Source organism: Podarcis tiliguerta, assembly GCF_965153285.1.
Source record: "Podarcis tiliguerta genome assembly, chromosome: 11".
In the NCBI taxonomy this organism is placed as follows: Eukaryota; Metazoa; Chordata; class Lepidosauria; order Squamata; family Lacertidae; genus Podarcis; species Podarcis tiliguerta.
In genome coordinates this window covers 4,120,050-4,147,684 of record NC_139544.1, presented here as the reverse complement: position 1 = coordinate 4,147,684, position 27,635 = coordinate 4,120,050, and the positions used below count along the sequence as shown (strand labels likewise).

The following is a 27,635-nucleotide window of genomic DNA, read 5'->3' as shown; positions in this document are numbered from 1 at the left end:
TACTTTAAAAGACTTTTATTATTTTTCAATTTAGTATACACAAAGAAAAACTTGGTTATTTTAAACAAAGCAGGAGGACACTTTCTTCTATTTTGACCCACATACTTTTAAGTAAAAACCCCAGGAAAAGGGTTGTTCTTAATATTATGATGATGATTTTATTAAAGTGTACATGAAATTGTACAAGAAATTGATAACTGTCTCCGTGGCTCTAAGAAATCCAATCTTGAGTAACGAACTGATCAGGTGGCCAAATTCTATCAACAATGTTATTTCATTAAAACAAACAAACAGCTAAAGGAACTTTAAAAAAAATAAATGCCATGATCTAATGAATGTAGTCTTTGAGAAATAAACAGTTTGGGTTAAAATTTATTTTTAAGGGAAACATTATTGGGCAGATGGGTAAGTTATACCAGAGAGTGAACATGAAATAGAATGCAAGGGGACAATAAACTGAACCTTCCCTTTCACAAGTTAAGAGTGTTGGCCATTTCATACACGACAGTTGTGTCCTACATGGACACAATCTCTGTACAGGTCATTAAAAAAAAACACAACAGAATTATGTATGATGAGCAACAGGGGGGGGGTCATGGCTCAGTGGAAGAGCACCTGCTTGGCGTGCAGAAGGTCCCAGGTTCCAACCCCAGCGTGTCCCTGTAGGGCTGAGACTGCCTGAGACTCCAGAGAGCGGTTGCCAGAAAGTGCAGACAATGCTGAGCTGGAGGGAGCAATGGTCTGACTCGGGAAAGGAAGCTTCCTCGGTTCCTGAACAGGCAAGGCCTCCCTTCTGCTGCGAGTGCATCTTCCAAGAAGGCACAAAAGGTGTGACATGGCCCCTGAACAAAAACGTTCATTGGGAGGAATTGTGTGGGATCTTGTGAACATGAAGGCAATGTTGGTTTCAAAACAGGCAGGAGGGCACAGGGAAAGAAAGTGATTTTGGTTTCTGTGCTGTAAAATGGAAGGGTGCCAATGTGAAAAATGTCTTTTAAGTCAGAAGTAGTTCAGTATTTTAAAGGCAGAGGATGGAACTGCACGATAGTATAGTTAAGTGTGCATTTAACAATTCCATGGTCAAAGTCAGCAGAACTTAACAGGCTTCCTGCTTCAAAAACTAAGGCCTGATGTTAACAAAGGATGACTGCGAGTAATTCCCTTAGGCACTAGTGAGGTGTACTTGGAATTATTAAACATATAAAATCTGTTCCCATTGAATATTATCTAAATACAGTGGTACCTCATGTTGCGTAACCTCCAGGTTACGGAATCTTTGGGTTATGGCCACGGCAAACGCAGAAGCGCTCTGTGGCACCGCACGTGTGCGCAGAAGCGGTCCTCTGGTTATGAAATTTTCAGGATGCGGCCAGGCCTCCGGAACTGATCCCGTTCGTAACCAGAGGTACCACTGTAGTTAACTTTGCTTACCATACTAAGCACATGGCACTCTTAAGGAGGAGACTAACCTCAGGAAAATGTAACAAACAGGCACCAGGGGAAATATTTTACGTAAGATGGGATTGTTTGTCAGATCCCTTACACTGAGAACAACAATGTCAGGGAGTTGCCATGTATGCAGTACTAATCTCCACAACCCCTCTAACCCACCACCCCTCTATTGTTGTCCCTGCCAAGGTTGCTCAACCACTGCTACTGTGTCATTTAGCAGATCAAGATGATAAGGTGACAGCAAGACCTGCAAGGCTTTTAGCAGGGGCAATTAGAATAAGATCTATTATTTGATTGCAACCCCCCAAAATGTATTTTCTATGTTTTTACCTCTATCCTCAGTACATTTTATTTTATTTCAGGCTGCTGAATTATCTCCCTACCTACCCACTTAAAAAAACCACAAATGAACTGCATACCTCTAGGGACTGTGATAAAACACTGGGGTCAATTGTCCTGCAGGGACAAGCAGGCCTGGATCTTCTACAGTCAAAACCGCTTTGAATATTGGGCAGATGCAAGAGACACTGGGGTTTTTATTGGTTTCCAAAATTTGACTGTGGTATTGGATGTTTTAGTATATAAAATATTTCCACCAGCTTCCAATTCATTACACTTTTATTTCCAAGAGGGGCAACACTAATTAATTCGAGTTCATGACCGATGCCTCTCCATGAAGCTCTTCATGAATGTTGCTAACTTCTGAACGTCTTCTCTTGTCACAGCATTATACAAGGAAGCACGGATTCCTCCCACAGATCTGAAAGAATAAGGGGAAATGCAGGGAAACAGTACATTTGGAGCGTCCTCCAGTTTCACCAGTGCACTATATTCTTTTTGTAGTCCAGAACATTCATTTATATCAAGGGGAAAGTAGCCTCTTTCAGCCCAAAGGCTGCACTCCTTTCTGGGCAAGCCTTTTTGGGGAAAAAATGCCAGAGGTGAGCAAGGCCAGAGGCAAAAGTGGGGGGAGCCTCCAGGGTACATTCTACCTCTGAACAGCAGGCTGGTTTCTACACACACCCCACTCTGTCCTCCACTACGCAAGCAAGAGGTCTTATCAGAGTACAAGGGAACATTCTGGCAAGGCAAAAGCACTCAATGAAGTTGTGAATCAGGGACAGTGGCGAGCATGACCTGGTGTGGCAGCTAAAGACCGAATGTGGAGTGGTAAGTCCTGAGCGGCAGATAGAGAGACCTGGATGTTGGGGTGAATGATTGAGAGCCATTCATTTCCAGAAACAGAAAGAAGACTCAAGAAGCAGTTTTCTCAGATTGTTTAGTCTACCAAAGCAGATACTGACTGTGGGAACTTATTTCTGGACATGTGCAGTTCCTACAGGAGACCCAGAGAGCTGGTTTTAACCTGTCTTGCTTTTTCTTCTCTTACCGGCAACATGCAGAGCACAGAGACTCTTGTTTGGACTTTAAGTGTACCTTTGTTCTATTGAGATGAAGTAAATGCTGCATATTGCAACCTGCTCAAGTAAATGTCTTACTTCACTGATTTTTTTTATTGCATCCATGAGTATTTTATTGCCTCTTATGTGCAACCAACCCTCAATGTGCTTCCAGGGAAGGAGCTGTGTGGTTTTCTCTGCTGCTTTAAAGACTGGCACATGCGGAAGTGAGGGGACGCAGGTGGCACTGTGGTCTAAACCACTGAGCCTCTTGGGCTCTGTCCCACCTTCTGCCAACATAGCAGTTCGAAAGCATACCAGTGCAAGTAGATAAATAGGTACTGCTGCGGCGGGAAAGTAAATGGCATTTCTGTGCGCTCTGGCACATATCGCGGTCCTCTGTGCGCCAGTAGCAGTTTAGTCCTGTTGGCCACATGACCTGGAAAGCTGTCTGCGGACAAACGCCAGCTCCCTCAGCCTTAAAAGTGAGATGAGCACCGCACCCCATAGTCACCTTTGACTGGACTTAACCATCCAGGGCTCCTTTACCTTTTACAAGAGGAAGTGTTGCTAGACCACTGGATTTATGAGCCAGAGATCATAAAACCTTTAATACTTGAAGGTCACATTTGGTCTCCAGGTCTAGAGGTTGCCCACCCTCAATTTATACCAACCTGGTGCTTCCAGATGCTGCTGGACCATAATTCCCACCATTTTTGTCCACTAGCCACATTGGCAGCTGGCTGATGGGAGCTGGAGTCCAATAACATTTGGACGGGGAAGGCTGGTGTGTGCTAACAAGAGGCATGCACATCTTGTTGAGAATAATGGATCGTTTCTAAAGACAGCAATGCTTTAGCTAGCAATGCTTTAGATGCATACAAACTGAAGTCTCCTCCTACTGTTCTTCCAAGAGTGCATGAACAGAAGAACTGTGAGTTTGAGATTGCATGAGGGGAGCAATAATTAGGCCAGAGTGACAGATTTATTTTGAAGCATCACCACACCAGATGCCAAGAGGAAAGTGGGAGGAAGACCAGCACCAGTACAAGACAGGGGTGGGGAGATACAACTCCAACAGTGAACTAAAAGGAATGATCAAGATACTGTATTTTCTCAGGACTGTGAAAGAATAGAACTTCATTTATGTAATAATTAGGGCTGAGCTGGAAGGAAGCTAAATTTTCAGAAACATTTATATCAGCATTTGAGCTTTTCTGCAAAACAAAATCGAAGGGTCTAAGGAATGTAATAGCTTGCTGGATCAGGCCCATGGCCCATCAAGTCCAGCGTACACAATGGTCAACCAGATGCTTGAGGGAAATCAGGAAGCAGAATGTGATAGCCAAATCCAGGTGACCACATAGCACAGTATTACGTGATTCCTGGCTGGTAGGCATCACTCAAAGGCCAAGAAGCCAAGGGCCCTAACTCAGAGGTAAAGCACATGTTTTGCATGCAGCAGGTTGCAGGTTCAATTCCCTGTGTCTCCAGATGGGACTTGGGAAGTCTTCCATCTGAAACCCTGGACTAGATTGGTAGATGACCAATGGCCAAAATATGGTGCTTAAGTAGTAGCAGATTGGGGAAATGGTGACTGTACTTATCACCTTAGTCAAATATTTACTATAAATATCATACACAAATAAGGCATTTCTGCCCATGGACTCTTAATTCATTGACAATTTGGGCATCCAGACTCTAAACTGAAACTTAAATAAAAATTGGTTTGGTTATCACACAGCTTTTCAGTTTTAAAAAACTGAAACATATCTATAAAACTGTGCAGTCACACATATAAGGGATTTTTCAGACAACACTGAAGCACAGCTAAGCTTCAGCACTAATACAACCTGTATTATTTTTTTCACAGTTCTGAGAAATGACAATGCCTCTCATTTTTGTGTGTTCAATTCCTACTGCTCCTTCCGTCACATTGTAACTCAACCTCAATCAAAGCTTCTCCACAGACTTCTCTCTTACCTATGCCCTTTCAGGGACAGCATGTTGTTTTCTATAGCTTGATCAAGGAATTTCTTTTCCAGGGCCTCATCGCCCTTAATGCTGCCAATCCGGAAAGGAACATTCATTCTGCTCCTGCTCTTCTTCTCCACAGGACACCTGAAAATTTCACAGACATATGATTACAGCCATATTTTGGCTTGTTATCAAATGAGCACATATTAACGAACTAAATTGTAGGTGGTATTCCACTAAGTTTTACTCAGAACAGACCTAATGGAATTAATGGGCCTAACATAGCTGTGTTCATTCATTTTTGGACGTCTACTCTGAGTAAAACTTAATTGACTACCATCCTATGTTTCGAAGTGACATAATCTTTGGTCAGCCACAGGAATCAGTTCTACTTGCAAACTCTAAAGGGCTACCTGAAAGATAATTACACGGAAATTACATGGGGAAGTGTCAGATGACCTCATCCCTTTATGTTGAAAGAATGCATGGAGGCGTTTGCAAAGGCTAGCCATGCCCCATCGTGGGCAAGAGCCATGCCCCTGCTCCTTCACACTTGGCAGGTGTTCATTTGGCATGTGAGAAGACTATGTGTCCCCACGTGTGAAGATCTTCAACACACCTGCCAACGATGCTTGAATCATGTGTGAGTATGTTTGTGTCTGAACAACTTTTAAATAAGCACCAAGGGGAAATAATACACGAAGCTGGCAGGTTGCCTTTCAAAATTAAACTGCTTTGCTGTTTTCTACAAACAAGTCGTATATAAAATTTTATGAAATAAACATTTTTTTAGCACAAGAAATGTACTTTTCCACTACAGGCTCCTCTAGCTGGGGAAAGCCAATGAAGCTTTTGTTTTTCCCAGATGTACAAAAAGGCAGCAGCACCGCACAGGGGAGAGAGTGGCAAGAGGCAAGGCTGAAGGACTCTTTTGCTTGACTGGAAGGAGAACGTGCTGCAAATCATTTTATATTACACTTGTCTTCCACCTAATTCTCATCAAATCCAGAAGAAATTCAACAAAAGATTTGCAGCTACAATTACCAAGAAGCCACATGCAACCCTGCAATTGGCTCAACTGATGCAGCACAATCTCAACCACAAGAACTCTGAAGCCCATGTGATATTATTATTATTATTTAGTTTATATATCACTGAATGCCCAAATAGGCTTCTAAGCCATCTACATGCATAAAAACCAATTGCCACAATTTGATAACAAAGCACTGCTATCTATTCACACTTGAAAAGGAGAATGGGTATTAAATAATTTAGGCCACTTCTGGTTGTGGTTGAAAGGAGTCAACAAGCAGACACAGTACATTTAAAAAACAATTTCACTGTTTCACACCAGCATACAGCAGAGACACGCAATGCAAACAAACTGTAGCAAGTTTGCATGATGAAATCAGATTCTTGGCACACTGAAAAGCTGTTCACATTTTGCTCTGTCCAGTAAGGCACTTCGTTGCTTAGGTGGCATTTCACAGATAAACAGCCTCCAGTCAAAAAGCATGGCACAAAATACAGCAGTAGATACATACTGATAAGATGCATACAGCTCAATTGCATCATCATAATGGCCACAATTTTTGTTGTGAATTCCTAAACAGCTGGCCGGCTACAGGCAAAAAAATGTATTAGCTGCCATGGGGGAAAATAAGTTTCTCCTGGCTATAATCTCACTTAAATGGAACAAACAAGCTAGAAGTTATGAAATGGGTAGGATGAAGGTAAACACATTACAGATAAAATAAAAAAAAATCCTTCCAGTAGCACCTTAGAGACCAACTAAGTTTGTTATTGGTATGAGCTTTCGTGTGCATGCACACTTCAGTAACAATGGTAAAAGTCAGGACAACTTACACATAGAATCCACTGGATCCATCAATAATATCATAAATCATCTGTGACTTCATTTGGCTAAGCTTATCCATAGCTGCAGCTCCGCCATTGTTTCTTACCCAATCCAGGACCAAGCCTGTGATATAGATACTGGAATCAAAAGAGAGGAGGCACCAATTATTTGCAATGCTATGTTCATGTCTCAATAACAAAAACAGCAAGTTTTGCTTACATGGTATAGAAGAGAAGTAAAACCAACAAGAGAGCGTGTTGGGGGACAGGGAAGAGGCAGAGTCATCTGTCCCCAATGCATAAACTCACAAATGCACCCAGTACCTAATCTAAATTGGTATGCCCCATGAAGACCAGGCGTGTGTCATGCCAAGGTGTTGGCAGGCATCCGGTTTCAAATGGCGCAAGCAAGCAAGCCAAATCACATGCAAAAAGGCAAAGCATCATTTTACGGCAAGTGAAACCTGTCAGCCAAAGCAAGAGAACTTCCTATATAATACTTTGTATTATAGTTAGAATCTAGCTGCTGGGTAACAGTGCTCTGGGAACACAATACCGTAGAGACAATTGGAGGATGTAGATATAATGCTGGGGCAAAATTGAAAATTCCCATTGTTTCTTCATCTGTATAGGCCCTGCCATGACTGCTGAAATTATGGTCTAACCAACAAGAGATCCAGTTGTGAAATACTGGTCAAATTAAAGGATCTTGGCTCAAGTGGCAGAGAAGCCATTCAAACTTGCGAAAGATATTGCTGGCATTGGCATCCTGTTGATGTGACAGCATTAACATTTTCATCAAACCTATTTCCTATTTAAAATAACTTAAACCTTTACACCTTGAGCTGTTCTTTTTTGCAACAGCCAGTAAGAACAATACTGTCCTGCTGCTTTCATGCAGCCATTGACAAACTTTTCCAAAAACAGCTACTGAATGAAAATCAGAATGCAAAGCATTGTCCGTGATTTTAGCTACAAAGAGAGAATTCTGCTTGATCACAGGTATTTCCCATGGATGTCACTTTGCATACTAAACTGCTTGTAAAAAGCTAATAGCCATAATCCTAGACATACTTACTATAACTACTATTAATATTAAGCATTCAAATAGTGCTCAAGACTGTTAAAAGTACATTACAGTGTTGTTTGTAAGGATTGCCACTTTGAATGCAAGGAAGATGAATAGCATCATCTCCATATTACAGGTGGGGAGCTGAGGGATAATGTTGACCCAAGACTACCTTGTGAATTCAAGGCAGAGATTCCCAACTCAGATTCTCAGCTAACTAGGAAGTTGCTCCTATTGAACCAAGCTGGATTATTGCTAAATCAACAATGTCTATTGTAAGCAAATAGCCTGAGCCAACTGTATCTCACAGTGCTCACCCAAGTCATCTGATCTTCTACTGTCCCCATGTGCAGAAAAGCATCATTCACCCTACTCAGTTGGCATGCAGGAGTGTCCTTCTAAGCAGCCTGCCTTCTCCAGGGACCTTCTGGTTGGTCACTACTTTGGAAGCAGGATCGTGGGCCTTTTATTTGTAAAGCTGCATTATGCCAGTGCCTGGATTTGGTCCCAGAATCACACAAATCTGTATTGTCACTCAGATACATGCCCCATTTCCAGGACATTACACAAAAGCCATGAGCATTAAGGAAGCAGAGAACGCCCAGAAATCAGTGTTCCAATGTGGAGCGTGAATTGTGTTGAAGCTGGTATGGGGGCTCTAATTCACCTTCCAGACAAAAGGACAGACTTTGATGCCACAACACAAGTCTTTGGCAGGCAATAAGCCTAAAATATAAAACATTCCTGCTCCTTAGCTATTTTGTTCCATTTCCACATCACTCTTTCTCTCTATATTTGCACACCTGTTGCAAAAGTGCCCCACACTCAGAGAAATCCTGTATGAAATATGGATTTCACATAAGCCTTTATGATCCACAAAAAAGACACTCACTAAATAAGTGGGGGCAGGGGGCGTAATAGACTGACCCACTTTAAAAGCCACATAGCAAGCTTCCATGCCACCCCCAAAGCAGGTTTAGTCATAGATTTGAATATCAGGGAAATCCTTGTAGCTAGGAAATGCGATTTCTCCCCAGGGGGGGGGAAAGCACTGTTAATCTTCATGCAGCAGATTAACGTCAGGAAGCCAGGACTCCTTTTGGCAAGAGGTTAAAACGATCCGTATTGGAATAATTTAATTCAGTGCTTCACTACAGCAGCTCATGGACATTCAGGTCAGGTCCCCAGCCAACTAACGGCTGCACAGAGAAGAAAGGGAAACAGTCAGAATTACCGAAAAAAGGAAAGAGAGTTTGGTCAATCTCTTGCAAGTCACATGTTGTTTTCAAGAAGCAAACACGAGGCAGAAACATCCAGCCAACTTGCAGGTTACAAATTTTACAGCACTGTAAATATGGAATGTTATAAAAAATGGGTAACTAGTTTACAAATATATAAGAAAAAATGAAGTTTAAAAGTTTGCAATTGTCTGCCCTGAGTTTTATGTCCCTACTACAGTATACAATTATTATGCAAGCTACTGATAATTTAGCAGTTATGGCTTCAAGGAGAATTCAGTTTTTCTTAATTGAAATTATTTTCCATGCATGTAAACCTTTCACTCCATACTCAGGTTACTAGAATAATGTAATGGGGAGGGACTTAAACTAGGCACCAAAAATGACCAATAGATGCAAAACTCACCACTGGTCAAATAGGGTACTTTATCAATAATGATGCGTTCTTCCCTTCCACCACACCCCATTTTGTCTTCGCAGAGAAGCTTTTCTTGGTTTTTCTATTTAGCCAGACAGAAACAACCCATCGTGTTATATGGCATAGCCATATTTCCAAATTTTAAAATCCTTGCAATGTCTGGGTTGGGCTTGTCAGGGAGAAGGAAATGGTGCTTTTCTGATGGGGTTGTAAACCCCCCTGAAACTGTTTAGTTAAAGGGCAATATAAAATTATTTGAAATAAAGAAAGTTAAAATACTCCATATATTCCAGAACACTGCCAGCACTCACTATCGAATAAGTCACTTTTGGCATGTGTGAATAAAATTTGTATGAAACTTCTAGTGATGGAAAAGGGTTTGAGGAGGGGGTGGTAGACACATGTTGCACAATTAAATACTAAGAGATCTGTTTGAACTCCTGCATCTGATATGGTTTTTCTCCAACTTGCAAGGTAACTTTCATAACATTTTTCCATCGGTACATCCTATGAAGTTGAAACAGACCTTTAGAAATGGGGATTTAAATGCCTGAAAAAAAATGAAATGCATGGAGGTTGAAGGACTGACTTGGAGAGGCAGTGCCCCACTCGGACTGAGTAAAGCAGGATGGATGATTAGTATGTTGGAGGGTGGCACTGCGGGAAAGTTTGGTAAGATGGATTTCCGCAACCCCAAAGAGACTGTGGAGTACGCTTTGGAATATCTCTTGGTCTATAAATTGAAATATGGAGTTTGGGCAAGCGTGCTGAAGAGGATTAAAGGAGACGTCGGGAAAGAAGTTCTTTGGGACTCAATTTCAGGCTGGGAAAGAAACTTGCAGGCAGATGATTTAAGAGCCTCGGACATAAGGGAACCGGGTTGAGTGAATCAATCACTGACAGGAAAGACTGATAAAATTCGTAAAAAGGACTGGCAGAATCCGAAACCAGGGGGAAGAGATGGTGGGAAAAATTGGGAACTTTTAAAAATAGTATTTAGTATAATATTGTATGATTAAGAACTTTTGGGGGATGGTGGAATGATTCTATCTGGCTTTAGTGGAAATAAGATAAAGACTTGAGATATTAGGATTTAAGGGTATATAATATTAGGATTTAAGGGTATAAGATCTAAGGTTTTTTCTTTTCTTTTTTCTTCATTTAGTGAATTGGAGTTTGGCCAAATTATTTTTTTTTTTAGAAGCTTACTTACCTTGTGATATTAATGGAAGAATAAGGTTTAAATGGATTAAGGTAAATAAGTGAATAAGCAGTGAAAGATGGAAAGAATTTGCTGATCTGATTAATAACTGGAATACAAAAAGGGGGGTGGGAGGAGGCCAAGGAAATAAGTTATTGAAAGAGGAAATTTGAAAAATGGAAATCTTTTCTTTTTGAATGTTCTTGTTTTTTGTTCTTTTTTTGTGTTGGTGTGGTGGAGGGAATGTGTTTTTTATGTATTTTTGCTTTTTCCCCTTTTTCCTCTTTCTATTTTGTTGTATTTGGTTTTTTTGTTCTTGCAACTTTGTCTTTGTATTTGTGGAAAACCTAATAAATATTATTTTTTTTAAAAAAGAAAAAAAATGAAATGCCTGTTTTACACTCCTAACCCATTACAGAAAGATGCTGTAGGAATTGCTTGCATAACTAAAATTTTCCATTCACATAATTCATGTGCTCACACAGTAGATCTGAAGAGTATTTGGTTCAGTAGTCACACTTACATTCACTCACCTCTTGAGTAACTATTAACTCCTAATTACCCTACTAACAAAAGCACAGCTTCACTGCTGTCAGCAATTCAGAAACACACAGAGTAACCCTTTATTCAGTTTTGCCTTGTTTGCATCCAGAACTGCTAATTAAATTCCATTTAGTAACCATGATGCCTAGATGACAATTAAAATGGAAAAGGCATGGTTGTTGGTTGGGATTTTGGTCTGGGGAAATTATCACCTGAGCCAGTTCAGCTTGAAACAGTCAAGTCAAGAGATGCAGGTAGGCAGTGGAAGGGACTGAAACTATGGGCAGAGAATTTCTCGGCTCAATTCAGACCATGATCAGAAGCAGACCTGGCACTGCCATGACCATCTCTGCAGTTTTCGCACAGTGCCACAATGTGACACTACATCAAGGGCACAACAAAGAATTAGCCAGTACTGGTATGTAAGCCTATCTGCCAGCAGAATAGGAAGTCCAAAGAAAGCATTATGTCAAGGGTATCTTCAAGTCTGTAGTCAGTCCTGCTGAGGACCAATTCAGGAAAAGCAGGAACTCTGCTAAAATTTATACCACCCTGACATTTTATTTCACTGGGAAAATTTGGTTATGTCACTGAGACATAACCAACTAATATTTATTTTCTGGAGTAGCTTTTTTCCGGAATAGCTTGGGGCGGAACCTTATCCCCCTTATCCAGTGGGTTCAGACAACCACCTGTCCAATAGTCTGACATCACAATGACATTAGATGACCTGTTTTTGCATAGCACTGTACACCAAATCAGCAGCAATCAGCTGATCACTGGGGTTTGCAAAATGCCATGCATGGCGCTATGCAATCATCGGCTGACTGTCAGAGTTTGTAAAGCACTGTGCACCATTTGCAGATGTCTGCAAACTTCCACTTGGCCCAGTCATGTCTTTATCTAGTATAGGGCAGGTGGGCACGGCTTTGCCAAAATGGCCTTGGGGGCCAAATGGAGAGGCCTGGTGAGCCTAATTTAGCCCGCAGACTGGACGTTCCTAACCTCTCCTCTGCATAGTAAACTTCCGAGTAATTAGCAAAATGAAGGATATTGTACTGTGGCAAAATTACCTGAAGCACGGAGGAGTGTTGTATAGTGAGCTGTTCTCCACTTGCACTTTGTAGTCCAAGACTGTCGGGCACTCTTTGAGTGCAAAGCCAATCAAATCCTCACGTACTATAACCACCGTAACTCCAGCACAGCCTGCATTCTTCTGGGCACCAGCAAAGATTACACCAAACTTGACATTGGAAGTGGGGAGGAGAAAAGAAAGGGGAAATGGATATTAAATCCATGTACTCATTTGTACATTGCAGTCGTACCTTGGCTCCCAAAGAATTGAAACCTGGGAGTGACTGTTCCGGTTTTTTAACATTCTTTTGGAAGCCAAACGTCTGACGGGGCTTCCGCAGTTTCCGATTAACTGCAGGAAGCTAATTCTGTTTGACTTCCGAGGTATGGCTGTATAAGCAGAACACATACAAATTAAGGAAAAGATCACTTCTGTGAAACATTAGCAAGCTAAATCACTTAACAGTGCATATACAGTGGTGTCTCGCAAGACGAAATTAATTCGTTCTGCGAGTTTTTTCGTCTTGTGAATTTTTTCGTCTTGCGAAGCACCACTGTGTATTGACGGTTTCCCATAGGAATGCATTGACAGCTTTAAAAAAAAGGCGCAAGACGTTTTCGTCTTGCAAAGCAAGCCCATAGGGAAATTCGTCTTGCGAAGCAACTCAGAAAACGAAAAACTCTTTTGTTCTGCGAATTTTTCGTCTTGTGAGGCATTCATCTTGTGAGGTACCACTGTACTGAAAGTGAAATACATTCAGGAGGTCCTTCTCAGGTGATAACTTGCAATGTGATCCTAAATATGTTTTACTCAGAGCAGACCTATTGAAATTAATGGATCTAATTTAGTCATGCTCATTGAACAAGTGAGTAAAAGCATTACACGAATCAGCTTGAGCAAACCAAGGTTTGAGATATTAGGTTACTCTGTGCAAACGAACAAACTGCCCTTTTGGAACTTTACCTTAGACACATCCACCGGCCTGGAGAGGAAATTGGATGACATATCACACACTAAAACTGCCTTTCCAACATCAGGGACAAAGTCAAACTCCACTCCATGAACCGTCTCATTTGCACAATAGTAGACATAAGAGGCATCGGGGTTAAGGTTCCAAGTGCTTGGATCAGGAATTTCTGAAGCAGGTAAGACAACAGAGAGAGAAACAATGGAAATATTTCCCAGTCAGCAGATTCAGAAGTCTGATGAGATACAACTTTCCCTTAAATATTGAACTTTGAAAGCAACTCTGGTTCAACAAATTTCTATTGCTTTGCTAGCAAAGTTAATTCATTATTGGAATGGCTACAAAAGAGAAATGGGCAATTTCAAAAAAACACCCACCACACTTTCTCATCATGGAAGTAGTAGAGTGTGTTAAATAAACAGGATACCAGGTCCTTTCAAGATGCTAAAAACAGACCACCATTCAAAATCATTTCAACATTCAAGCCAGAATGTAATCTTTTGTAGCATAATAAGGTTGTTAGGTGAGGCACCTGTGGCCCTTCGGACGCTGCCAGACTATGATTTCCATCATCCCTGACCATTGCTATGCTGGCTGAGGCTAATAGGAGTTGGGATCCAGCAAATCTAGTAAGCCATAAGTTGTCCACCCTGATCTACATGATGCATGCTAATCCTCATTGATGCCAATGTATTTTGTGAACTTAACAGGCTACTCACACACCCAAATGCCAACACAGCATTTGCAAATGGCTGTGTAGAAGTTGCTGCTACAGACATTTTCCCCATGGTGACATGCATAAGCTACACATGCATCAAGAACTACATTTCCCATCAGCCCCAGACAGCACAACAAATGGTTCTGAATGGTAAGAATTGTAGTTCAACAACAGCTGGAAGGCCACAGGTTAACCAGTCGTGCTTTAGATTCAGGCTTCCCCAACCAGGCACTAGGGCTGGGCGATATCTGGTTTTCAACCTCCCTGCAGTGGTGGAGGGTGTGCCACACTTCCCCACAGCAGCAGAGGGCCTTGCCAGGCCTCCCCATGGTGGGAGAGGGTTCGCCGTACCTCTCCACAGTGGCAGAGGGTGCGATACACTCCCCCGCAGCAGAAGGTCCCATACTACCTCCCCATGGTGGCAGAGGGTGTGCCGCACTTCGCTGCAGCAGCAGAGGACCTTGACAAGGCTCCCTGTGGCAGTGGAGGGCCTTAATATTTAAGGAAGTAGTAAATTTAATAAAAATATTAAATAAACTTCCATATAATATATTTAACATATTTTCAACTAATTTAAGAGTTTTGTGTTTGTTTTTTTAAAAAAAGGTAAAGGATCCCTGACAGTTAAGTCCAGTTGCGAACGACTCTGGGGTTGCGGCGCTCATCTCGCTTTACTGGCCAAGGGAGCCGACGTTTGTCTGCAGGCAGTTTTTCTGGGTCATGTGGCCAGCATGACTAAGCAGCTTCTGGCAAAACCGGAGCAGCGCACACCGTTTACCTTCCCGCAGGAGTGGTACCTATTTATCTACAGTGGACAGATAAAGAGATGCAATGTGAGAGGAAAAAAGATGGCGCCGAGGTAAGACGCTCTTATCGGAGCTCAAAGAAATCTTTTAACTAAATGCCTTTGTTGCTGGCTCCTCTCCTTCTTTTGGATTTTATTTCCTTTCACTACTTTGTTGTGCTTTTGAACATCTTATCTTATCCTCCTCGGTGCCGGGACTTAATGAAGTTTTAACGAAGGCTCTCAGACATTCCCTCCCGGGCTTTAAGGCACTCCCACCCAGTTTCTCATTGACTCCGCGTGATAAACTTATTCCAAGGTTTTTTTAAGGACTTTTAAGGATTTTCCAAGGATTTTAAAGGACTTTTAATGGGCTTTTAACCCTAAAAACTACAAACTCATAAAACCACAAATTTCTCCCACCACCTTTAATTTCGTGGACCCCCAAACATCTCAGTTGTTTTAACAAACTGAGAAGAAGGGGGGGGGGGTACTGCAAAGGAGTGCTCTAATTGGACCCAGTTTTAAACTCCTCGCAGCAGCCCACCTAGGACTGAATGAAAATTGAATGAGATTGCGACCTGAGAACTTTAACACTTCATCACTCTATTTAGAAGTCTGATCTCATTGATTTAAGAAGAATCTGCAATGAGAAGAGCCAAAAGACTCAGGTGTCTTGATACAGAAACTGACGCAGAGCCCTCTGGTTTCAAACAGAGTAATCTAGATAATTATCTGCTACCTCAAAAACAGCACATATCTCCTCCCAAAACCTTCCTCAACTCTTTACATGGAAAGACAGTTGAAGAGATATCCCTAGGAATAAACGAGGATAAGGCTACTACTCCCATAACCGAGGCACAAGTACTAATTGATAGAAAGGTGGAGCTGCTGGAGGAATGCTGCCTACTGACTGCTCAAACAATTCAAAAAATCTTTGAACAATTACAAAACATCTTCAAGAAGCTGGATAACCCAGATGAAAGGAGGCAACTCATTCCCCTTTTGCCATCCTTAACAAGCCCTGGAGATAAACAGAATAAACACAAATTTATACCTCTAAACCAGCCAAAAATCAGAGGAAGCCCCCCTCACTCAGTCAACCTGATACTGAGGCCATGTGAGATTGTTCTCCACATCTTTCCATACAGAGGGCCCCTACCTTACTGGGAGTCATCCTTTTGGGCCAGACATCATCTAAATCTGCTCCTAGGCCTTGAGGGGGGAAGGACTGACTTAAAAGCAGTCAAGAGGCTCACTAACGATGGATATTCCAAAAAAGTACTACTAAGATTTGGTAGTCATAGAATTCCAACCAAAATCTTAAGGGAAAAGGCTCATCTAGCCCAGAAAGGAATTATTCCACGTCGACACTTTGAAGATATATCACTCAGACCATTGATAGCATCCAAAAGACAGAACAAGATGAACAAGGCCATTCCACCAGAAGCCGATATCTGCCCTACTCCCGTGGAAGAACCCAGTAGATGGGAGAAACCGCAGCCAGCTATCCGGGAAATCACGCAAGAAAAATCCAAGCTCCCAAACCATGCGATTGTAGCATCAAATAACAGCCTCGCCCTTGACACAACAGACTGGACAGTCCCAGAAGAAGAAGATCTGCTGAGTAACTTTACCAACCTACCAGATAAAGAACAAATAAACATACTCAGTAAACTGACGAAACTACAGGCCAGATTGACCGAAATTCACCAACAAGGTCAACAAAATGCAGTAGAAACAATACACAATCAAACTCCACACTTACCAGCCCTCTCCCCAAAATGCATAGTTAAAAAGAGAGCTACTAATGGAACTTTCAGATGCATAGATGCAGAGCTTCAAATCCAGCCTCCTTTAAAATACGAAATGACAAGGAAAAACTCCAGCAATGAGACTACAAATTCCTGGCTGAGATATCAAATACTAGCTCCAAACGAAATAGGTACCCCTTATTTAAGTACTACAAAGGATTCTAATATTGCCGAACAAAAGATGACCTCCAACAGACCTGACACACTGAGCTCAACATCAAATGAGACTAAAGAAATGGAAGTAGAGACTGAAAACAGTCCTACTGTCCATAATAGTCCACCAACCACAGAAATTTCTCAGGAACAAGGAACAGCTAAGGAAGAAAATCAAGAAAGGGAGGAAATTTTAATTTCCCGCACTCCAAAAAAGAATCTAAAAGATCCACCATTATGTCCCCCACCGAAAGCAACGACAAATGGCTGTATTGGCACAAGACAAAATCCCTCGCTAGACTCAATAACAGAACTAGAATGACTAAATGCCATCAACCAGCCACCAACTCAAAAACGGATCCTACGTTTGCTGTCCTGGAATATTGCAGGGTGGGGAAACAAAGATGGAGACCCAGACCTAATGAACTTCTTTAAAGATTTTGAATTAATACTTCTACAAGAAACATGGTCAACTAGAGATATTAAAATCAATGGATTCTCCTCCTATACGAAACCCGCATTGAAAACAAACATGAAGGGCCGGCCGAAAGCAGGGTTCTGTTGTATGATCAAAGATAACTTAGGGTTTGAAATCAAGCAGCTAGAAAAATGCTTACCACTTGCACAAGCTCTACTTTTAACCCAAAAAGACGATACTCTGCTACTTGTAAATGTCTATATCCCCCCATCCAAAAACAACAGCAACAGTGATAATTGGTCACAACTAACCTTTTATATAGAAAATTTGACCGACAAATACCCAAATGCCTCATTGATAATAGCAGGTGATTTTAATGCCAGAGTGGGAACCAACAATGAACAACTATGTAGCAAACTAAACTGGAACACTGATAATGATATCGCACATGCCCTGAAAATAGGACGATTCTCCAGAGATAGGGTTGTAAACAACGAAGGCTTATGCCTACTTGAATTATGTAACAACTTTAATTTGCAGATTGTGAACGGTACAACAAAAGGCGATAGAAGCGGGGAGTTTACATACTTCTCCCCCCGAGGATGCAGTGTCATCGACTATATTCTTGTCCCTTATAATATTATAAATTCGATCATAGACCTCAAAATTGGAACGCGTACTGAAAGCGACCATCAGCCATTATTGTTGTCTATTAACTTAAAGGATGAAACCAAAATAACCAAGCACAATATCATAGAACCCTCTCAATACAAACAAATGACCCAATTAAAATGGTCCCAGGAAATGAGCGCAGCAGTGGGGCAAAAACTTACAGCCAACCTGAGAAAGCAAGTATTATCCAACTTAAAGACCGCTAATTCCTACAGCGATATTCCGAAAATTTATAATGAAATCTTCCAAATGTTCGTAGAACTCGGTACTCCACCTAAAGCTTGGGTACTTAAACATAGCGCTAGCCCTTGGTTTGATGATGAATGTTTCCAGCTAAAAAGAAAACTGCGCCAAACATTTAAAAATAATCGCACTAAACTAGAGCCCTCTTATCTTGATGAAAAAAGAAAATATCATTACATTCTGGCCGAAAAGAAACAGAAATATGCAACCCAAAAATGGCTACAATTACTCGACTCAATTCAGAGTAAAAACAACAAAGCGCTCTGGAACCTAGTGTACGGAGGATTGAAAGCCGAAAATCAACTAACTCTACCACCAATTGCAGAATCCAAATGGTCCCAATATTTTACATCTGTATTTAACAATCTACACAGTGAACTTAAAGGAAATGAAACCACTAAAAATAAAATCAATAAACTCCAGGAGTGGCCAAGGGTAGAAGAAGAGGAAATTAGAGAGATAGTTAAAAATTTCAAATCGGGGAAATCTCCTGGGCCAGACGGTCTACCAATAGAATTATTTAAGACCTATATAGATTGGTGGGCAGAACCCTTAGCTCACTTGTTTACTCTCATAGATAAATATGGGATCATACCTGAGATATGGTTAAGATCAATAATTATCCCAATCTTTAAAAATGGCGACCCAAAAGAACCAGGGAATTATAGACCGATAAGCCTATTATCAGTGATAGGGAAAATCTACGCTAAGCACCTTTTATCTAAACTCCTCACCTGGATGAAAAATCTAAATTTACCAGGGAAAGAACAAATAGGTTTCTCCAAAGGTTGCTCTACATTAGACCACTGCCTTATACTTATGCATTTGGTTGAAAAATACAGATCTCAAAGGCAATCTAAGATATATGCTGCTTTTGTAGATTTTCGTGGTGCATTCGACTCAATTGACCGCCCAAAGCTGTGGAGGAAACTTGCAGAATTAAAAATTGACCAGCGCTTATTGATTCTAATACAAAATTTATACTCTTCCAATATCTGTCAAGTCAAACTTAACACCAAAGGTCACCTTTCATCAGACATCCCAAACTCGAAAGGGGTAAAACAAGGGTGTATTCTTGCCCCCTTTCTATTTAATTTATTTTTATCAGACTTGCCAGATCACCTTCAAAAAATAGAATCACATGCCCCTAAACTTAATCAGAAACCAGTTCCTCTGTTATTATACGCAGACGATGCTGTTCTACTATCATTAACGAGCTTGGGTCTGAAACGTCTTATATCTTCTCTGATTCTTTACTGCGAATGTAACAAACTCTCTATAAATTACGAGAAGACAAAAATTTTGGTCTTCTCGAATGGTTGGAAATTAGAGAAATGGAAAATAAGAGGGCAAGAAATCCAACAAGTGAAAATCTATAGGTATCTGGGAATCTTATTCCAGAGCAATTTAGGGTGGGCAAATCATCGCACAAATGCCATAAAACAGGCAAAGTGCACCTCATCAGCAGTTGCCCGTTTTTATTATCAGAAAGGCAATCAATTTATTCCTGCGGCCAATCAGATATTCCAAGCAAAAGTGCAATCCCAGATATTCTATGGAATCCCGCTATGGGTCCAAGCATATAATAGTGATTTAAAAAAGATTCACTCCAGCTTTTTGAGACGTATTCTTGGACTCCCAGCTGCGATTAAATATGAAACAATGTGTGCAGAAATAGGCATACACACAATGGAATATTGGGCCTGGTCCACCTCAATAAAGTACTGGTTACGCTGCCATTTTCGCTGCCCTCCATCAAGTCTGCTCGCAGATTTGCTCAAAGACTCCTACAAATCAAGATGGTATCAGTACCTCGAAAAAAAGATTGAATCTTTAGGCATCGAGCTGGAGCCCCTGTACAATTCTAATGAGCAATACATTTTCCATAATATCCTAACTAGACTAAAGGATGTCGAGAGGCAAAATATTATGGCAGCTGTAAACAAAATTTGCTCTCCCATATTCTATGGTTTAAATATCTTAGCTGGCAGAGCCAATTACGTCACTAAATTAATAATCCCAGCCCAACGTAGGGCTTTTATGCTGGCCCGTTTGAATGTTTTTCCCTCAGCATTTGTCAGGGGAAGATATCAAAACATTCCCAGAAACAAGAGATTCTGCAGATGTTCTATGAATGTCCCGGACACCGTAGAGCATATTCTCTTTCATTGCCCATTGTACCGTACGCTCCGTCAACGCGTGCTGTCCCCTCTTTTGGGTGGTCTGGAACCCCAGCAAGGTGAATGTGTGGGATTCTGCCTATCCGACGTTGACCAAAGGGTAACGGCGGGGGTAGCCGAGTTTTTGGTAGCAGTTCTCCAAGGAGCAGGCTAACAAGGAAAACCACTGACTCTATATGCATATATATATATATGTATGTAGCCAACTGCTGCCTTTTTATATATATTTCAAGGCTTTTATATCTTATTTTCTCTTTTATGGTTTTATTTGTATAATGCCTAATAAAGGTTTGATAAGTAAGCTTTAGATTCAGGCTTCCCCAACCAGGCACTAGGGCTGGGCGATATCTGGTTTTCAACCTCCCTGCAGTGGTGGAGGGTATGCCACACTTCCCCACAGCAGCAGAGGGCCTTGCCAGGCCTCCCCATGGTGGGAGAGGGTTCGCCGTACCTCTCCACAGTGGCAGAGGGTGCGATACACTCCCCCGCAGCAGAAGGTCCCATACTACCTCCCCATGGTGGCAGAGGGTGTGCCGCACTTCGCTGCAGCAGCAGAGGACCTTGACAAGGCTCCCTGTGGCAGTGGAGGGCCTTAATATTTAAGGAAGTAGTAAATTTAATAAAAATATTAAATAAACTTCCATATAATATATTTAACATATTTTCAACTAATTTAAGAGTTTTGTGTTTGTTTTTTTAAAAAAAGGTAAAGGATCCCTGACAGTTAAGTCCAGTTGCGAACGACTCTGGGGTTGCGGCGCTCATCTCGCTTTACTGGCCAAGGGAGCCGACGTTTGTCTGCAGGCAGTTTTTCTGGGTCATGTGGCCAGCATGACTAAGCAGCTTCTGGCAAAACCGGAGCAGCGCACACCGTTTACCTTCCCGCAGGAGTGGTACCTATTTATCTACAGTGGACACGCGGGTTGCAAACGTGATCCGTGCAGGAGGCACGTTTGTAACCCGCAGCGCCATGTCTGCGCATGCGTGGGTTGTGATTCGGCACTTCTGCACATACACGACTGCCGAAACCCAGAAGTAACCTGCTCTGGTACGTCCAGGTTTCGGCGGGCCTGTAACCCAAAAAAACACAACCTGAAGCGTCTGTACAGTCTGTATGACTGTACTTGCACTTTGACATGCTTTGGAACTGCTAGGTTGGCAGGAGCTGGGACCAAGCAACAGGCGCTCACCCCGTTGTGGGGATTCGAACCACCAACCTTCTGATCAGCAAGCCCTAGGCTCACCTGCATCCCTAATTTAAGAGTATTTTAAGTGATTTACTAGTCAAGTTGCATCTGCTTCCCCACTCAGAGGTCTAAGTGGAATCTGTGCATGCAGAAGCGCCACTGAGTTCAACTAAACTTACTTTTGCTTTCCTGGGAGTAAGCCTCACTGAATTCAGTAGGGATTGCTTGCAAGTAGACACGCATTTACTTACATTGCTTACCAAAAAAAACCCTCCCCATCATTCTCACAAGCAAAATGAGCGCCACACCCCATAGTCACCTATGACTGGACGTAACAGTCTCTTTCCTTTACCTAACGTTTGCACAGTCTCATAAGCTGTTCTGAAAGCGGGGACAGAACGCTAATTTATGCACTGCACAGCAGACACACAATATCATCATGCATTTGGTTGAGCGGGTAGAACAAGATGTGTTTCATAGATACAGAAAGTTGCCCTATTCTTTTTTACCATGGGTACTTCCAGGCCAGCACTCTTGTCAAATTGCATTTCTGCTTTGATCCTCACTCTACTGATTTTCCCATGCTCCTAAACTTTTGTTTTCTTTTTTCTCCCACGCACAATTTTACCCATACATGGTCCAATAACTTTGATGTAATGTGCCCACAGAAAGGGGGGGGGGGAAGGCCAAGATGGGAGTGTAACAGCCAGATTTAGCCTCTCCTAAAAGCAATGTGCAGAAGCGGTTAGTTTTGCATGAAGGGGTTCACAGGTACCAACAGTGCAAATTTGGCAGTTTTTGAAAAGACCATTAAGAAAGATGGTCAAGGTCAAGGGCTAGGAAGCAGCAGCAAAAGCTTCTTATCCAGGCCAAATCATAAGAATAGCTGCATTTCGGTAATGAGATAACCAGTTTTCATACTTTGGGACCCATTTCTCTTTAGGATTGTAGTAAATATTACACTCGCAGTTTGTTTTTATAAATAACAGAGACAGTAAGCAGGCAAGAAAATGCACATACAACAGTTTAGCTTCCACAAACGTTGAAGTTTGCAAGTTTACTTACTTGTGTAACTAGAGAGTTTAGGATGAACAAGGTTCACTTTGGCATATTTCTCTGCCTCCTTGGCTGCTTTTGCTGACCAAGCTCCTGTAACCACATAATCAGCACACCTGGCTTCTTTTAGCCCAATAAGATTTAGTGGGACACCACTGAATTGTCCAGATCCACCTCCTTGGAGAAAAATCACTTTGTAGTTGTCTGGTATATTTCTGTGCAAAGAAGTATCAGGAAAATGAAACAATACTATCAGTTCAGGAATAAAAAGATTTGACAGTTGTTGTTCTCCAAATTAGATCCCCGGTGAAAATATCAGTTATAGATCAATGAAACTTTTTTGTTAAAATGATGTTTTACATTACTTGTAAACAGTTACTATCCAGTATTTCAACAGATACACACAATATTTCAATTATAACCCTCTGTCAGACTAATAAGCATTAGATATAACAGTCTACATATTTCAGCTTCCAAAGAAAATAAGAAAAATGCTTCTAAGTTGTTAAGTTCCAGAAGCTCTATAAATGCTGCTACTGGACCAGTCAGATTAATATAACACAAAGAAGAAAGCCTTGTGCTGTGGTTGGATGACTGATGACAATGCAAAATTACAGATAATCAACTAGGCGTGTGCTTGGTGCTGCTGAACAAATTTTAGCAGTGAGGAATCTTACAATGCTGTTCCAGAATGAACTGCGGAAGTCAAAATTTATAGCCAGTCCAGATACATGCAAAAAAGTACCTAATCTCTTTGCACATTTCTTGTTTGGAGTCTGTGAAGCATCGCTTGAAGCCTGCTCCCAGATATTCTAGGCAGAATTCTAGGCTGCCCTGTGGATCTCGGACACTTCACATGCTCCAGTCTTCAAGCATAGACAGCTGTTGGCAAAACACCACAAAAGAAGGCCTACTCTTGACTTCTTCAGAGCAAGCTTGAGCAAATATTCCATATCTGCATCTAACCCATGGTACTGGGCTACAGCTGCAAGTATTACATGTATTTTGCACTTGCCAATACAATATTAGAAGCAGTAACCGAACCTGCTGGAAACCTTTTAAGAACAAATCATTCTAAGAACAGGAGCACGAAGTGTTTGGTCTTGTGTCCATATCAATAAAACAGACACTTTGATGAACTTTCTGTAAAGAAATTACACATGGAGTGGGAACTGTACTACAGTTACTATGTCTTCAGATTAAAGGCTTTTTAGAATGTGAATAAAAATGCTCACTTACAAGAGTTCACGCAAGGACTTTTCAGCTGCTTTGACAATTTTTGAAAAATCAGATGATCTGTGGCTCATTTCTGCAACAAAATAAATATATCAGAAATGACAAACCGTAGCACTAAAATAAATTTGGCTTTATAAAATTGCCATCTTTTAATTCACATTTATTCAATGGAGGTAGAAGGTCAGTGGGTACAGGAACTGTGTGCAGATGTCCACTTCCTCCACTGCAATGAATGGAGAACTCTTTTCAGGCAGCACAGCTACATACATCAGAGCTCCTACACCCTTGAGGAAACTGCTAGACCAGGGTGACAGCTTCTGTTTCAGTACCATAGGGGGCAGAAACTGCAAAGGTAGCTGGATTCTCAGTTCACTTCACTGTAAAGTGAAATAGCAAGAGCTGGTGTTGCAGAGCCGTAGCTGGAGTGTTGCAGGTGGCTCAGGAAGACCAAAGTTCAAAGTCCTGCTCAGCTACAAAGTTCATTGGGTGACTATGATCCAACTGCAGTTTCTCAAGAGAAAATGAACACCCCTGGCCCCTTCGGACATCTACTTTCCAGAGCTCATTGGTGCAAGGGTGGGATAAAAGTTGGAGAGATATTTCAGAAAGGATAATTCTCAAACTGGGAATGCCTACATTTAAATGTGTAGCTCTTCCTTGTTGTGTTCATTATAAAATACAATTAAAAGCTCCAAATGCTAAAAAGACATCAAGAATAAGTAAGAGTGCCTTACCAAGAACACTAATGCCAAGGCCATTATAATTCACCAACTCTTTCTGGGCTTCTAACAATACCTACAAAAGAAATCAATTCGATATCATTGTGGACATTTCAATGTCAAATCTCACAAATCCTAGTTACTATATAGAATCATTTGTAAGTGTATGTGTTATCCAAGCATGGGCAGACATAATTATACCAGGTTGTTTTCTATCACCTAATCCTTTTTTGTTTCTTTTTCCTTTTGCTATTGTAGAACTGGAGATACCAAAGACACATCCAGAGACTTTCTGCACACTAGGCATGCACCTTCTACTTTTGAGCTATGCTTTCTGAGCTTGTATATTTCTAATAAAAATGAATTCTTATACTTTAAAAAAGACAGATTCAACAGGATCGGATTATGTGTAGTGTCGTCCATGGTTATTTCAATATGGCTAAAGTTTTAGCAGCCAATCACAGATTTTTTCAGTGTTTCAGGTACACTGTCCTACACTGGGAATGAGTTATTAACAAAAACACCTTGCATCCGGAGTCATTCTCTCTTTGCGAGAGACTGCTGGAATAAATGACCTAATTTATCATTTTCATGCACAGTATTTTGGACAGATCAGATCTGGCATTACTAACACTGGGCACCATTTTCCCCCAGTAAACCACTGAAAAATAAAGGCATTTTTCAATAGCCATTGTTTAAGTACAACTTCTATGGAATATCAAAGTTCCTTTCTAGCTGATTAATCAGATTCAGCACAACAATAAGACACTAATGCACAATCCTTTGATTAGAAAAGGCATCAAACTCATGTTATTAGGGATGGGCAATCTGGTTCTCTAACTGCTGTTGGACTACAGCTTCCATCTTCCATGGCCATGTGGGCTGGGGCTTATGAGGTTTGGAGTCACCCAACATCTGGAGGACCACAAGGTTCACATCCCTATCAGAATATTATGTACGAAGATTAATTCAAATGAAAATGTTTGCTGCAGACTTCTAAAGCAGTCTTTTAGAAAGTAGCAACAACTTCACAGCTTCCCACGGGTGTAGCGAGGATTTATGTTTTTGGGGGGAGGGAGAACCTCAGTTAAATATTTTTATTGATTTACTTGATTAGGACAGGGCAGAGTGCTCGCTTGGGCAGCACATATACTAAAAAAAGATTAGGACAGGGCAGCTGCCTCCCCCCCCCCCCCCCCCGGCTATGTCCATGCAGCTTCCCAGGTCCAAAAGAGAACAATGCACAAGAGTGCTTTAAACTAACTAAAGCGCTTAGGAATGCAATTCTTATGTAAAGCTGGAAAAATAATTTATATCTGAAGGAGCCAAACCTCTCCCAGATGTGATAGGATCAAGACAGATGCTGATGCAACTTTCTGAGCAGATGAGTTTACAGTCAGCTTATTACTATCATATGTTGTATAAAATCTATTTCTCCAGTCGCCTGACATTAAACTAGGATATCTGCAAATGTTTTTCTGTCCTACATGTTCACAAAGCATTTATTCAGCAGTGGTAAACAAAGGGTTCTTTTAATTCCAGCCCCACACACAAACAAAAGGGGTAAGCATTTTTCTTCCATGAGCTCTGATATTAGTAGCTTTTTCAACTGGAAAAAAACCAAGCAAACTACATTCCTTTTCACAGCTGTTGGAGAAAGGAAGGGGGGAATTTAGGTAGTTTTTCCACAGCTGCTGGGACACACCTCCACAGAATGTGTACTGTTCTTAAAACCCCTGAAATGGCGCTTGTGTTACAGCTCAACAAAACGTTATCCTGTAATAAAAGCCATGCAAAGCATTTGTTTAGGAGCGATAGGAAGTTAAAATGGGTAACCAATAATAGATATGGGAGCATAGGTTCGACATTTTAAAACAGACATATGTCCTTTTAAAGAGAGTGGGAGTCAGAGACAAAACGCGCTTTGCAGTCTTCCAATAAAAGGCTTTGGGAGTTAAAAAGAGGAGGAGGAATTGCCAGATGTTTGGGGACAGCCTCGAAAAATACATTTCCCCCCCTTTACTACTGTACCTGAAAAAGCAAGGCGTTAGCTCTTTAGTTCACTGCCAGCATAGAAGATGCCAGCACAGCAAGAAGATAAACGAAGATAGGAAGAGGCGAGCTAGTGCGAACTTGCCAGCTAATTAGCGTACTTGACAAGAATCCAGTACAGCCCTTTTTAAAAGCCCCAGCCCTTCTCACCCTCTGCTCCACTTTAACCACGAATGCAAAATCCCTCCTTTGTTACAACTTGCTAACACGCGTCTCGAGGCAGCTCTCCGACGGGAGAATGCGGTAATGTCCTCTGCACTTAAAGCAAACACTTGCAAATTGCCCCTTGGAGATATCGCTTCCACGGTGTAATAGCTGTTGATCTTTTCACGGAACAGCGTAGAGAGGACGGGGACACAAGCGCGCACCTTTTGCAACATCTCTCAGCACTGCGGAATGCCGATTCAGGGAATCTCTTCCCTGATCAACGATCCGCAGCTCCTGCTGCGAACTAGATCACCCCCGTCCCGAGCGCACCAAAAAGCGCGCACCCGCAACGCGTTATCGGAAGGGCAGCCTTAAGTTGAGCGGGGCTGACTTCCAACTTACAGCGCAAGCCTACTCGGAAGCAAGCCTGGCCAGCTCCCATGGTTACGTGAATACAGGACTGCAGCCACGGCGACACGGGCTTCCGAAGGCACATGCATAGGATCGGGCTGCGCAGTGCAAATTCTCCCCCCCCCCCCCGCATCTTGCCTGCAGGATGGAGCCCCCGCGGAGCACGTACCGGCAGCGGCAGCTTGGCGGGTCCCGCGCCGAAGTTGGCCACGTGCTTCTGGGCGTCCATGGTCCAGGCGATGCTTCCTCCGCGTCCCTCCTCCGGCTTTGTGGGGCTGCAGCCCGGCGGCCTCTCCGGATATGCCGAAGCCCAGCGACCTTGAGCGCGCCTGCTTTCCGATTGGCTCCATTGTGCCGAGGTATGGTAATTGCCACGCTCCGATTGGCCAGCGGCTTGGGTCTGGCCAAGCCATTGGCCGGATGGGCGCAGGAGAGGGGCGATGCAAGGCAGCAGGCAGATTGCAACATTCCAGGGGCTCCGGCAGCTGGAGCGGCTGATCGCGGTTCGTCCGGGCAGCGGCAACCTTGGATCCGCGACGCCGCCGCCGCCGCCGCCACTCCCCCTTGGCAGCGGAGCCGAAGAGCCGCGGGCGCCTGTTCCCTTTCAGAGGACGACGAACTCTGCGCTGGGCACCTTGCCCGCCCCCG

The 27,635-nt window shown here is 42.2% G+C and overlaps 1 protein-coding gene across 1 annotated transcript; it reads right to left on the bottom strand.

Annotated features, from left to right (window-relative positions):
• PSAT1 (phosphoserine aminotransferase 1) lies at nucleotides 1–27,313 on the bottom strand. The gene is made up of 9 exons (XM_083403511.1): nucleotides 27,157–27,313; nucleotides 24,393–24,453; nucleotides 23,662–23,731; nucleotides 22,432–22,637; nucleotides 13,194–13,366; nucleotides 12,229–12,398; nucleotides 6,696–6,824; nucleotides 4,836–4,973; nucleotides 1–2,212 (listed from the first exon to the last, which is right to left on the bottom strand). Exons 1-9 carry the CDS (start codon nucleotides 27,214–27,216, stop codon nucleotides 2,107–2,109), a joined length of 1,113 nt encoding a protein of 370 aa, XP_083259637.1. The 5' UTR covers nucleotides 27,217–27,313; the 3' UTR covers nucleotides 1–2,106.
• Between the last annotated feature and the right edge of the window lie 322 nt (nucleotides 27,314–27,635).